Raw genomic sequence first — 13,649 nt, 5'->3', positions numbered from 1 at the left:
AAAATCAAACAATACATAATTAACTAATAAAATAAAATAACCGTAGATTGCTTGCTGAATTATATTTTTGTTAGTATAAGTTGATAGTTTTTGTAAAACATTGGTTTTTTTTTTTTTCTGGTTAAACAGATTTATTAATTAAAATATGATGCAATTTATTTACATAATTATTATTCACAGAGTAATAAAAAAAATAACTTTTTTTTTAATTAATTAATTAAAATAATGATTATAATATTAGTTATTAGCTTTGTATCGTTCATTTTTAATATATATGATAAATAATAATTAATAATTATAATTTTTAATTGTTAAATAAAAAAAATCATCAATTTGTCAAGATGGTTATTTATATGTACAAATAAATAAATAGTAATGTACGTTTTTTAACTAATTAAAATTTAATAAATTAATTCGCGATATTTTTATCAATTATTCTTAAATTAGTAATTAATAATAATTAATAATAATCTTCTTTATTTTATATTTTTAAGAATTAATAATAGAAATATAATGTAAACTATAAATATTTATTTTTAACCATAGTAATTAATAATTTGTTTCGTTTGAATTAATGATTATGATTGATAATTTTTGTTGGAAAATTAGTAACCCTGATGAGACCTAAACTTGTTAAATAATACAAGGATGACGTAAATATCAAACGTACGCATGTGCTACTGTATAATTGCAGCAACTACTTTTCCATTTATAAAATCGTTAAATCAATATCAAAGCATTATTCAGCGTACTACGTCTTAAAGAACTCAGTTGCCAAGAAACTTTATGAAATTAATGTAACTTGAGCTCTAAAAAAATTTTCATGTACTAATAATGTAATTTGAGCTCTGGAAAATTTTCTTTTAATGTAAATGTCATGTAAAATTTGCGGACATGCCGAATGAACCAACAGCTCGGTGGATCGTTCCTCTGCATGATGGAAATCGTGTGGTAGAATTCGAACACGGTACTGCATCTGGTAAACGAGTAGTCCGTGTCAATGGAAAGACAATTATCAACCGAGAGTGGATGTTTCGTTTAGTCGGCGATGAAGAATTCATGTACGGTAATACCAAATTCACAATACGTGTGGATCCGATCCCAGGTATTGTTATTTTTTTAATTTTCAATAAATTTAATATTTAGAAAATACCATTAATTAAAAAGTTTGAAATTACAGCAATTATAAATTTAAAAAAATTATGAAAAATTTCAATTTTTACTGTCTCTCCCTGCGATAACTATTGAATGAGATAACTTACTAAGTTGCTGTAAATTTTATCTGAAAGCTCATTGAATAAGCTTTAATTTACATAGCTTTAAAATTTTCTAGATCAATAAGTTTCAAAGTTACAGCAGTTTAAAAGTTTAAAAATTTTGGAAAATTGTCAATATTAATAATTCTTGGCGCTATGACTATTTATTTTTATAACTTATTAAATTCTTACAAACTCCATCGAAAAGCTTATTAAATAGGCTCTTATTAATCTATCTATAGATTTAAAAAAAAAATAATTTTATATTTTCTGATCCATTTGATGAAATTTAATCTTAGCATTAGTTCTTACATTTTATTATATATTAATTTATTTATGTATTTTATTTATAATTTCATTTCAGGTTTAAAATACTCTTACTCACTTTGGGTCAATGGCAAAACTTTCACTAAATTTATTCAAGCGCAGTCAAAAATTCTTGAGACATGGATTGCTAAAATTGGTGACAAAAAATATAAAATTATATTGGATAAAAATTCACTTTCAGTCTGGATGAATGGAGAAGAAATAGAAGTTGAAGTATAAAATTATTAATTAGATTTAAATTAATATTACTAAAATTTTAAGACATCTGATAATTTTTTAAAAATTTTTTAACAAATAAATTATAGTAAGAAAAATTTTATTCTTTGTAAACTTTAAAAAATTATAAATACAATTTTTCAAGAAAAAATAAAAAAAAATTGTCAAGTGTCTGCTAATTTTAGTTTCATTAAAATTTATTTAATAATTTTAATTTAATTTTTTTTTTTTTTTTATAGAATCAATTTGTCAACGACGGAGCAGAAATGCTTTTTAATATTGAAGGTACATCAGCTGTCATAAGATCTTACAGTTCTCAGCAACACAGCGTTGGTATTAAATATATTCTTTATGTCGACGGAAATGAAGTTTTGGAAAAAGGCATGCTCTCTGACCATTTGACTCAATAAATAAATAAATAAATAATATAAAATATAATTGACAATTGATAAATCAATAATTACATTCTTGAAATTTTTTATTCCAAAAGTGCCATTTAATTAAACACAAATAAATAAATAAATAAATAAATAGACTTGAACATATCTAACAATCAGCATTCACTGTCAATTTTATATATCTGAACTTTATTTATAACTCTATTGACTATTGATTGCAAGCTGAAAATTTTAATTATTGACAATGTCATCGATTAAAAGAGCCAGCGGTCTGAGCTTTACATCACGAACTACCTTTGGTATTGAAGAAGAACCTCATTACGATGGTAGTTATAATTGAAATTTAAGGATTTTTTGATTTATTAAGTTACTTGGTTATTTATTCTTTTTTTCTTTATTTTTAGATATAACTGATGAAGAATTGAAATCATGTCTAGAGTTATCAATACGGACTAATAGGATATTAAGCTTGGAAAATGATGTCTTTGAACGGTATCTAGCTCATCATGATCCTCAATCTTTACAAAGTAAGTTTTTTTATTAAATAATAAATTTAGATTTTTTTAAAAAATTTTTGTTTTGTAAAATACTCTATCTCTAGATACATAATTAAGAAATGACCTTGTATCTTGTGAACTATTGACATTTTTAAAGATATAAGCTCACCCTGACATTGCACTCATCAAGAGCTTTTATTTGAGTACCCACATCAATTTTTCATATATTTATATATATTATATATATATATGTATATATGAAAAATATATAAAAAATTGATGTGGGTACTCAAATGAAAGCTCTTGATGAGTGTAACATCGGGATGAGCTTATATCTCTAAAAACTTCAATATTTAAGAAAATACAGTGCAATTTAATAAAATTCATTATTTATTTCTTCTCTAAAATTAATATTTTTTTTTTTTTTTTTTCTAGCAATGACTCAAGTACTAGAAACAGCAAAAATAATATCATCCCAAATGACACAATCATCACCGCGAATACAATCAAGTGTCGACAGTACTACAGGAATAAGCTTAACAAAAGCAAGTTCACCTGTATCACCAACCAGTAGCAGCAGTATAAGAACTTTCAGCGGTAGCCGTGGATTTGCATCAATACTCACGACGAATCCATCACCCAAAGGTCTGCGGTGAGTAGCATGATTATGTGTCTCTCCACATGTGTCTCACATTTCAACTAACTCGCTTTGCATATTTAATGTAGCATCACGCTGTCGCATCGGATTGAAATGGCGAACAAGGAGATAGACGAAATGAAAAAGCAATTGGTGGCTTGTGAGAAACAAATTACTAGAAAAAAGTCTAATTTTACTGCCGAGCTGGAAGAAATCGAGCTGCGGATACGAGATATTGATAAAGCGAGAGAACAGTTGGAGATTCATGTCGTTAAAAAAGAAGCTGACAAGACTGGTAAAATATCAGCAGATAAATTTTTGAGATACATGGAGACCTGGACGAAGGCTGTAGACCGCGTGATTGACAAGCTGAGATTGAAAAGCTTGACGATCAAAAGCCAGATTAAAAAAGCTAGGCTGCAATTGCGTCAGCGGGAAGAACTTGGTGAGACGCTTCATTTGATTGATTTCCAGGCTCTGGCTATTGAGAATGAAGAGTACTTGAAGAAAATTGATGATAAAAATCGCCAGCTAGGTCAGTTGAAGAAAATAACTGGAAGATATAATATTGAGCTGAGTAATTGCAAAGAACAGTTGACTGAGCAGCAGGCGAGCTTGAAAAATACTCTCAAAGAAATTGATGTGAAGAAAAATCAAATTGAAAAGTTGAAAAAGGATTTGGAATTGTCCCAGTTGCATATCCAGCAAATGGACCAACAGATTGTTGAAATTACTAAAGCACTTGATGGTTGTAAGGTAAAAAATTTTTTTTGAGCTTTGAAAATTTTATAAAATAATACTTTTAAAATTGTTTTGAATAAAAATTTTGTTTAGCTTTGAAGCTATTAATTATTGAGAAAAAATATTAATTATTTATTTATTTAATTACAGATGCCAGATGTAATTGATTTCATCCGGGTGCAGTTAGAGCTAGAAGAAATGAAGAAAACTTACAAACGCATCGAGAGACATAAACACATTCAAAAATCTACATTACGTGCCTTTAAAAAACGTCAATCACGCTTGCAGTCTATTAAAGCCAACACCGATTCAATCAAAGCAATTAATTAGAATTTTATTTTATTTATTTATAGTAATAATAATAATGATAAATTAAGTAGGTGCCTTTATTAAATAACACTTTATACACTTGTTGATAAATTTATAACTACAAGCAATGAATATAAAATAAAAAAAGTGCCATTTGGCAACTGAAATGGAAGTAGATTTTCTATTAAAATAAAATCATGCTGATAATATAAAGACTAACGCATAGAAAATACATAAATAAATTAATATATAATAAAATGTAAGAACTAATGCTAAGATTAAATTTCATCAAATGGATCAGAAAATATAAAATTATTTTTTTTTTAAATCTATAGATAGATTAATAAGAGCCTATTTAATAAGCTTTTCGATGGAGTTTGTAAGAATTTAATAAGTTATAAAAATAAATAGTCATAGCGCCAAGAATTATTAATATTGACAATTTTCCAAAATTTTTAAACTTTTAAACTGCTGTAACTTTGAAACTTATTGATCTAGAAAATTTTAAAGCTATGTAAATTAAAGCTTATTCAATGAGCTTTCAGATAAAATTTACAGCAACTTAGTAAGTTATCTCATTCAATAGTTATCGCAGGGAGAGACAGTAAAAATTGAAATTTTTCATAATTTTTTTAAATTTATAATTGCTGTAATTTCAAACTTATTAATTAATGATATTTTCTAAAAATATTAAAAAATTCGCATTATAAGGATAAATAAATTTCTCTGAAATTTACGAACATGTCCAAAAATATTCGAATGATTACGAAGAATATTCTTCTATTTACTTATAATTTCTGTTTGCCTTAACATACTCTGTTTATTTCAACAATGAACAATGATTGTAACAAGAGGATAATGCAATTATCCCAACGGTAGCTATTATCACAATATTCCACCGTCACAAATTGCATTGACAATGTGTCCAAGACTTAAGTAATAAAGAGCTGGCGATGTCCATTGTGAGCGGAAGATCCCACAGGAAATAGACATCAAGAAGTATCTAGTCGATCATATCGCAATTTATTTATAAATAACTACTTGTAATTTATTTTAAAATAATTAATTTTCAGGTACTTGATACTCTTGAGTATCCAGAATCTTGGTAATGTACCGTTGAAAGGAAAATCGGGTAATTATCCACACAAGGAGGATTTTGAGGTCAAAAAAGGGAAACCTAATGTCCCGTTATTGAGGATTCTAAAGAAGATAACGTGCATAGTTATCGTATGTCTAATGCAGGGAAGAAATAAACAAGGTAAATAGATTTTGGCTCGTGCCATGGTGCGTTAGTTGCAGTCACGCTTCACGCTTCGATGATGCCTGTCCCTTCCTCTAGATTTGTTCGTTTAAATTATAGCTAGCATCTTGGACGATTCTGTTCTTCAGTTTTAATTTTACCAGCATACAAGAAGAATCTTTCTTACTGTACGACAGTAAAATTAATTGAAGATATCCTAAAACCTTCAGTTTGCTAATGACTGAATGATAAATCAATACGCGGTTGCTATCCTCTGTAATTGGTGAATAATAACTCCTCCTGTTGACAATGTAATAGATTTTCATTAAAATACATAAAAAATGATTAGATTTATTTTATTCTCTGTGGCTAGTGTACTTTTTCTCGGGAATTGTCATGCCCGTTACCTGGAGGTAAATTTTATTTTAAATATTTTTTATCCTAAAATTTCACGAGTCGGTTAGTTGTGTACACATTGTTTAGAAAAAGTCATTTGTAGTTTTATTTTTTAATTTGTCTTCAGGGTCTCAATCTTAATTTAGGCGAAGCTTTACAATTTTTACGGGAGTATGATCAAGAAGCTTCTGCGGTTTGTAATAAAGTTATGACAGCTCAGTGGAATTTTGCTACTAATGTTACTGATGTAAATCGTAGAAAAATGGTAAGAATTTTTTTTTTTTTTTTAATTATTGTAAATAAATCAAAGGAATTTTTTTATTTAAATTTTATACTATTAAAAATAATTTTGAAAAATTTTTAATACTAAAATTACCCAACGTTTTTTTTTTTTTTTTTTTTTTTTTTTTTTTTTTTTTATTATTAAATTAGAGCTAAAAAATTGTACTTCAAGTTTTTACAAATTAAATTTTTTTGGAATAATTTTTTCAATAGAAAAAAATTTTTTTTTAATTTTTAGAACGACTAACTAAATTTTGTAATATTAAAATAAGCTGACAATTTTTAGAATTTTTTTTTTTTTTCAAATAAATTATTAAAAAAAAAATTTCTAAAAAATTCAACTTATAGATATTAAAAAAAAATATTTTCTTCTTAATAGATAAATTTATTTAACATTGTACAACAGTAAGAATTGTTTTTTATATTATTTTTAATTTCACTCTTTACTAGATTTAAAATTTTTAATTTTTATATTATTTTAAATTAAATTAAAATAATATAAATTATATATTTTATATTTTTTTTTGTTTAATTTCTCTTAAAAAATAAACAAAAATAAATTTTTTTAACTCTTATTAACTTAAAAGAATTAATTAAAAAATAAATTTTAATTTTTTTTAATACTTTAGAATGTTTAAAATACTTTTGAATTTCTTCTTTAAAAAAAAATTATCAATTATATTTGTTTTAACCAGAAAATAAATAGTCAAAATAAAAAATTAAATATTAAAAATTTTACAGTTGGAAGAGCAAACAACAAAGTTAAAATTTGAAAGATCGTCATGGCGTAAAGCAGTTAACTTTGCATGGACTAGAGTACCTGATCCATTAGCGCGAAGACAATTAAAAATGATTACTATGAAAGGAAGAAATGCGTTGACTCAGGACAAATTTAATGAAGTAATTATTCCAGTAATTTAAAATTCAAATAAAAATTATTAGATCGTTTTTTGCATAAAAAAAAATAATAATAAAATTATTTCTTCTTTAGATTCATCACTTAATAGTCGAGATGAAAGAGCTGCACAGCAGAGCCCGACTTTGTCCGTACAAAAAAACAGGGATCACTTGTGACATGGACATGACTGCAGAAGTTTCAAAAATAATGGCCCAGTCTCGAGATTATGAAGAATTACTTCACTACTGGCGCGCTTGGCACGAAGCTGTTGGACCTCCTTTAAAAAATAAGTACATGAGGTATGTTCAACTGGCCAACCAAGCTGCAAGACTCAACGGGTTCACTGACGCAGGCGACCAGATGCGTGAGGCCTTTGAAGATGATTACTTTCAGCAGAATATTGCAGAAGTTATTTCCTCGATAAATCCGCTGTATAAAAATCTCTTCACCTATGTCAGGACCAGGTTGATTGACAGGTACGGTGATAAACTCAGACCTGATGGTCCTTTGCCTGTCCATCTGCTGGGAAATATGTGGGCGCAAAACTGGGAAGGAATTTACGATTTGGTGGAACCTTTTGCTGGAGCTAGACGATTTGATGTTACTCTGGAAATGATTATTCAAGGATTTACTCCATTGAGGTGTTTTAATTATTTATTTTTATTTATGATATTAAAATTAACAGACCTGAAAATTTTTTTAGTTTTTAAAACCAGACATTTTTAAATCAGAAATTTAAAAAATTTGCACTTGTAATTTTTTTTTTTTAATTTCTACAAGTGCAATTTTTAAAAAAACTTTTTTTCAATATAATTTTACTGTTATAGAAATCTGAAAAAATTGTTAAGTGTTTTTTAAATTATAAAAATTAAATTAGCCGACATTTAAAAATTTATTTTATTGAAAAATAATTTTTAAAAAATTAAAAGAAAAAATTTCACATGTAGAAAATTTAATTTTTTTTTTTCTTCTAATTAAATTAATTAAAAAAAAAATCAAAAATTGTTGAACGTCGGCTAATTTTAGTATCATGTTAAATTTAATATTATTTTAATTTATTTTTGAATTTATTTATTTATTTATTTATACTTTAGAATGTTTCAAGTAGCAGAAGATTTTTTTACCTCACTTGGAATGAAACCAACTCCTCCAGAATTTTGGAGATTTTCAATGTTTGAAAAACCTATTGACCGAGAAGTTAAATGTACTGCTAGTGCTTGGGATTTTTGTAATAAGATAGATTACAGGTAAATTATTTATTAGTAATTTATAAATCACTCTGACTTTTTAAAAAATTTTATTTCTTAGCTGAAGAAATAAAAATTTTTCTCACAGTAACTTTTTTAAAAAAAATTTTTCTAAATTAAGAAAAAAAAATTTTTTGCTGAAAATTTGCAAGTTGTCTATCTAGAATTTTTTTTTTTAAACAAGAAACATTTTTTTCAAAAAAATTACTGTGAAAAAAATTTTTATTTCTTCAGTTAAAAAATAAAATTGTTTAAAATTAAAAAAAAATTAATTTCTTATTACAAAATTGCTTATTTTTTTCCAAATAATTTTTTTCTCTCAATCTAGCAATCATTGGTACTTTTTAAAACTCTCTCCAGATTCCTAAATTAAATTTTCTCTCCAGAATCAAGCAGTGTACAAAAGTAACAATGGAAGATTTGCTGTCAACCCATCACGAAATGAGCCACATCCAATACTACCTCCAGTACAAAGACCAGCCATTTATTTTCCGCAATGAAGCTCTTCCAGGGTTCCATGAAGCAATCAGCGACGCGATAGAGCTCTCAGTAATGAACCCACGACACTTCCAGAGAATAGGCTTGTACAATAATTCAACTGAAGACTACGAGAGCAACATTAATTTTCTGATGCTCATGGCGCTGCGTAAAGTAGTTTATTTACCCTTCGCTTACATCATTGATCAAGTGGGTCAAGTATTTTATTTGCTCAATAATTAAAGCTGATCATCACAATTATAATTAGAAATATTAATCAAAAATATTCTAGTGGAGGTGGCGGGTATTCAGCGATGGAGTAGCAGATATGACAACTCGCTGGTGGGAATTACGGCTCCAGTACCAAGGAATTGTCCCACCTTTACCAAGACTCGAGCGTGACTTTGATCCTGGTGCTAAGTATCACATTCCAGCTGATATTCCTTACACGAAATATTTCGTCGGAGCTGTTTTGCAATTTCAATTATTTGAGTCTCTGTGTGACATATCAGGTCACGTTGGTGAATTGCACTTGTGTGACATTTATCGGTCACAGGAAGCCGGTCGATTACTCTCGTAATTATTTATCCTATAAATTATAAATAAATAAATAAATAAATTTTGTTTAAAATTAATTAATATTTAATTTAATTATTTTTCTTGCAGAGAAATATTGTCTCAAGGATCTTCAAGAAATTGGCATGAAATCGTTCAACTAATGACCAGAGGAAAGATGGACCGAATTGATGTTGGTCCTATGTTGAGATACTTTGAACCTTTATTCAAATGGCTCCAACGACAAAATGAAATTGAACCGATCATTGGATGGATTACTAGCCAAGATGACACTTGTAAGTTTATAAAAAATGTAAAAAATATTTTTTAATTCTGAAGATTAATTTTTTTTTTCAGCGCTATTCGCTCACTGGTACAGAAGCTCAGAAGAAAATGTAAAAGCTTGGTCACTGAGCTTATTAATTCCTCTAATTATTTGTCTAGTGGGATGACAAATTAATTGGCTTTAAATTTTGTACATAACAGCCGCTTTTATAGTACAAGTGAAGATATTTATTGATAACTTATTGCAGATTAATTTTTACAGTTTATAAATTTATATGAATAAAAAAGGTATTGAAATTTAAAATAATGAAACTGAAATTAGCAGAGATCTTATAATTTTTAGATTTTTTTGTTTTATTTAAAAAATTGAAAGAAAAATTTCACATATAAAATTTTTTAAAAGACTATAAATGCAATTTTTTAAAAATATTTTTTAGTTTTAATTTAATTAATAAAAAAAATTATTGAACGTCTGCTAATTTCAGTATCAAGAATCAAAATTATCCTGCATGAATACCAATTATAAAAAATGAGATTACAATTTAAAAAAAATTACTTTACTTTGGTTTAACTTTTTACTCTTTTTTCCATATCAAAGTTTTATTATTAGCTGGCATGTCGAACATTTCAACAAGCTTAATACCATTTTCCGCCGCTAACTTTTCCAAATCTCTGATATCTCTGATCCCCCAGCGAGGATCCCTTGACTTGAGTGTTTTATCAAATTGAACATTGCTCTCAGGAGTGATTTTGCCATCTACAGCATAAGGCCCGTAGGTGATGAGCGTCCCATTGGGCTTGAGGAGTTCTCCAGCATTTTTGAACAAGCCTACGGAAGTCTCGAACGGCGAAATGTGAACCATATTAGAGTTGTAGATGTAATCAATGCTGCTTTTCTTGAAAATTATATCATCCCAAGTGGTGTAGTTTGTCGTGATGTCAATGAGGAGCGGCTCGTGGACATTCGTGAAGCCGGATACATAGGTAGAAATACTATCAAGCGATTCCTGGTCGTACTCAGAGGGGTAAAAAGTCACCTGAGGAAAATTCGGGGCAAAGTGAGCCATGTGCTGGCCAGTGCCTGAAGATATTTCCAGGAATATTTGATTTGCTCCAGGACATATTATTTTTTTAAGAACATTCAAAATCGGTTCTTTGTTTCGGTCTGCTGCTGGGTGGATTATTTTTTTAGCCGATTCTGAGGCGAACCTATAATTAAATTTTTTAATTAAAAAAATATTCAATTAAATTAAAATTATAAGAAGAATACTTGCCTACGGTTGACAATTGCATGAATAACGTTCATAATTCTGGATCAGTGATCTGAAATATCAAAAAATAAACCCAATAAGAAATTATTTTCACTTTATTCCTACAAACTAAAAAAAAAAATTATATTTTTTAATATTAATCAAATAAAAATTATTAATTAAAAGGGACTGAATAATTTTTCAGCAATTAAATTTCTATTACAATAAATTTTTTATTTATAAATCACCTGCATTACAAATAAATATATACATAATAAAAATTAATTATCAACTAAATAATCAACCAACTCAATCACTATCATCAGAAATCGTTGATTTTTTAGACCTGTCATTTTTCTTTTTATTTTTGGCAACGCTCGATAAGTACATAGCATGTCCAGTTTTTTTCAAATGATCATGGAGTTTATTTTTACTAGGAAACTCGGCTTTACACGTAACACAGCAATGTTCAATATCCGCAACATCAACATCCTTCAATTTATTTTTCCCCGATTTTTTTGCTTCTTTATTCTTCTTTCCCTTGCTTTTTTCCTTGATCTTCTCTTCATTATCCTCATCATCGTCATTCTTACTCTGAGCCTTGGTTTCTTCTTTCTGTTTCCCAGCCTCTAAATTCTTCCTCCTCCTTCGCTGTTTTTTAGACAGACCCGCTTCTAAATCAAAGCCATCTTCATTACCCTGCTCAATTTCTTCCTTGTCCTTCTCCTTAATATCTCTATCTCCATCTGCATCAGCATCAGCATCAGCATCATCTTCTTTCTTCCCATCTAAATTTCTTCTCCGTCTCCTCTGTTTCTTGGACAACCCAGCTTCGAAATCAAACTCATCATGATCACTGTCTTTAATAATCCTCCCTTTTTTTTTATTCTTTTTCTTTTTAGTCCCCGGGGTTGTGACTTCATCCTGATCGGACATCAGTTCACCTTCAGAAGCTTGCCCGTCATCTTCAATAGGTTCTTCCGAGCCAGGAAAAATAAAACCACCCATCTGGGGTTCAACGACGTGAAATTTCTTTTTAGATTTTTTATTTTCATCCTCCAGCTCATCATCATCATCATCATCATCAGAAATTTTTTCTTCTTCCGACGTAAACTTGGAGCTTTTATCCTCAAATAATTTATCATCATCCATCATAACATTCTTCATAACAGCAACATTATCTTTGTGCTTCTTTGAGTTCTCGTGATTGATAAAAGCCTTGGGAGTTTTAAAATGTTTATTACAAGCAACGCAGTACAAAATATCCGAGTCGCTTTCTTCATTATCATCTTCGGAGTCACCAGACAATTGATCTCCAAATTCAGCGGCTAAATTGGCTTCAATAGTCTTCAATTCGTCCTCAATATTAGAAAACTTGCACCAATCCGACTCTTTGTGCTCCTGGAGCTCCTTCTTCCTCTCCATCAGCTGCTGTATCGACCTATCCTGAGCTTTCTTAGCATTCAATTCAGCTTTCTTGGCAAGTTCCTGAGCATGCAGCTGGACTCTCTTGTCTCTCTTGCGAATAAAAGCAACTAAATTCCTCACCTGCTCGTTCCTTTCTCTCTTGGCCTTGTCCCGGACCTTTTTATTCGCCTTCTCACACAGCCTCAAGTACTGCCTGTTAGGAACGTCCCGGATGTCATACGGATCCAGCCAGGCAAACGACCTCTTGGTGGAGTAACTCTGCCAGTAGGCGTAAAACGGATGAACTACTTCCTCCCAGGAACTTTTGGAGTCCCCGAACCCGGGAATCTCCTCGTCTTCGGCAAACTCCAGGTCTTCCGCAGCAAGCTCTTCAAACACATGCCGGTAGACTGCGTAAAATCCGTTCTCGTCGTCGCCGTAACCCTTGAAACAACTCGGAGAAAAGTACTGGAACAAATCTATTGAGTCGTCTTTGTAATCCTCCCCAATTCCGCCTTTCAGAATCGCTTCCCGGTGGTTGTCGTACCACGCGCGCTCGTGCGGGTCGCTCAGGACTTCGTACGCCTGCTGGATCAGCTGGAACTGCTCCTTGGCAGTCACCTGGTTTGTCGGATTCTTGTCCGGGTGCCATTTTAGCGCCAATTTACGGTACGCTTTTTTTAACTCCTCGTCGCTGATGTCTCGAGGAACTTCCAGGACTTCGTAGTAACATTTCATTTTTAACTGCGGTTTTTATAAATTTTTAACAATTATTTATTTTATTTTATTATTAATATAATTATTATTATTATCACTTAAATTAATTTAACCTTGATGGTTATTTTTTTAATTAATTTTTTCATAACCTTAAAATCAACTCGTGGTGAGATTAATGTATGACAACACTATTTACTTTATTAAATATATCTAAGTATTAATGGATATAAATATTTAAATAATTGTACCTGTTTTTTAAATGTTTTATTGTTACAATAATTTTTTTTTAAACACTAATTTAATTGTTTTCAGTTTTTTATTTACTAATTGTCAGATTTATTTTTGAAATATTTTTTAATAGTCAAAAAATAGAATGACACTGAAGTTGACAGATATTAAAAATTTTTTTTAGAATTTTACAACAATTAAATTATTATAAAAAAAATTTAATTAAAAAGTTTTACATGTGAAAATTAATAAAAATTTTCAGAAGTATTTTTTTATTGTAATTAAT

At 29.0% G+C, this 13,649-nt stretch overlaps 5 protein-coding genes across 6 annotated transcripts; 3 read left to right on the top strand and 2 right to left on the bottom strand.

Annotated features, from left to right (window-relative positions):
* The first annotated feature begins 521 nt into the window (after window positions 1-521).
* LOC141535834 (fas apoptotic inhibitory molecule 1) lies at window positions 522-2,222 on the top strand. Its single transcript, XM_074255983.1, has 3 exons — window positions 522-1,105; window positions 1,621-1,796; window positions 2,039-2,222. Exons 1-3 carry the CDS (start codon window positions 895-897, stop codon window positions 2,207-2,209), a joined length of 558 nt encoding a protein of 185 aa, XP_074112084.1. The 5' UTR covers window positions 522-894; the 3' UTR covers window positions 2,210-2,222.
* Window positions 2,223-2,383: 161 nt separating this feature from the next.
* LOC141535832 (cilia- and flagella-associated protein 263-like) lies at window positions 2,384-4,548 on the top strand. Its single transcript, XM_074255980.1, has 5 exons — window positions 2,384-2,523; window positions 2,602-2,724; window positions 3,130-3,346; window positions 3,421-4,087; window positions 4,223-4,548. Exons 1-5 carry the CDS (start codon window positions 2,442-2,444, stop codon window positions 4,400-4,402), a joined length of 1,269 nt encoding a protein of 422 aa, XP_074112081.1. The 5' UTR covers window positions 2,384-2,441; the 3' UTR covers window positions 4,403-4,548.
* Window positions 4,549-4,689: 141 nt separating this feature from the next.
* On the top strand, window positions 4,690-9,975 carry LOC141535830 (angiotensin-converting enzyme). Of its 2 annotated transcripts, XM_074255978.1 has the most exons (10): window positions 4,690-5,380; window positions 5,455-5,639; window positions 6,145-6,282; window positions 7,041-7,199; window positions 7,291-7,838; window positions 8,292-8,444; window positions 8,831-9,131; window positions 9,214-9,497; window positions 9,588-9,772; window positions 9,834-9,975. In XM_074255978.1, the coding sequence occupies exons 3-10, from the start codon at window positions 6,226-6,228 to the stop codon at window positions 9,926-9,928; spliced, it is 1,782 nt and encodes a 593-aa protein (XP_074112079.1). In that variant the 5' UTR covers window positions 4,690-5,380; window positions 5,455-5,639; window positions 6,145-6,225; the 3' UTR covers window positions 9,929-9,975. The 2 variants fall into 2 exon arrangements, with proteins under 2 accessions (XP_074112079.1, XP_074112078.1); XM_074255977.1 differs by lacking the exons at window positions 4,690-5,380; window positions 5,455-5,639 and adding an exon at window positions 5,675-6,034.
* Window positions 9,976-10,202: 227 nt separating this feature from the next.
* LOC141535833 (methyltransferase-like 26) lies at window positions 10,203-13,475 on the bottom strand. The gene is made up of 3 exons (XM_074255982.1): window positions 13,384-13,475; window positions 11,036-11,084; window positions 10,203-10,970 (listed from the first exon to the last, which is right to left on the bottom strand). The coding sequence occupies exons 2-3, from the start codon at window positions 11,065-11,067 to the stop codon at window positions 10,337-10,339; spliced, it is 666 nt and encodes a 221-aa protein (XP_074112083.1). The 5' UTR covers window positions 11,068-11,084; window positions 13,384-13,475; the 3' UTR covers window positions 10,203-10,336.
* On the bottom strand, window positions 11,220-13,487 carry LOC141535831 (dnaJ homolog subfamily C member 21). The gene is made up of 2 exons (XM_074255979.1): window positions 13,384-13,487; window positions 11,220-13,162 (listed from the first exon to the last, which is right to left on the bottom strand). The coding sequence occupies exon 2, from the start codon at window positions 13,154-13,156 to the stop codon at window positions 11,321-11,323; it is 1,836 nt and encodes a 611-aa protein (XP_074112080.1). The 5' UTR covers window positions 13,157-13,162; window positions 13,384-13,487; the 3' UTR covers window positions 11,220-11,320.
* Between the last annotated feature and the right edge of the window lie 162 nt (window positions 13,488-13,649).

This window comes from Cotesia typhae, unplaced genomic scaffold (genome assembly GCF_013202065.1).
Source record: "Cotesia typhae breed Kobodo isofemale line unplaced genomic scaffold, CoteBio_Ctyphae scaffold_152, whole genome shotgun sequence".
Classification (NCBI taxonomy): Eukaryota; Metazoa; Arthropoda; class Insecta; order Hymenoptera; family Braconidae; genus Cotesia; species Cotesia typhae.
Note: the sequence above shows the minus strand (reverse complement) of the source record. Positions and strands in the feature narration are given on the sequence as shown.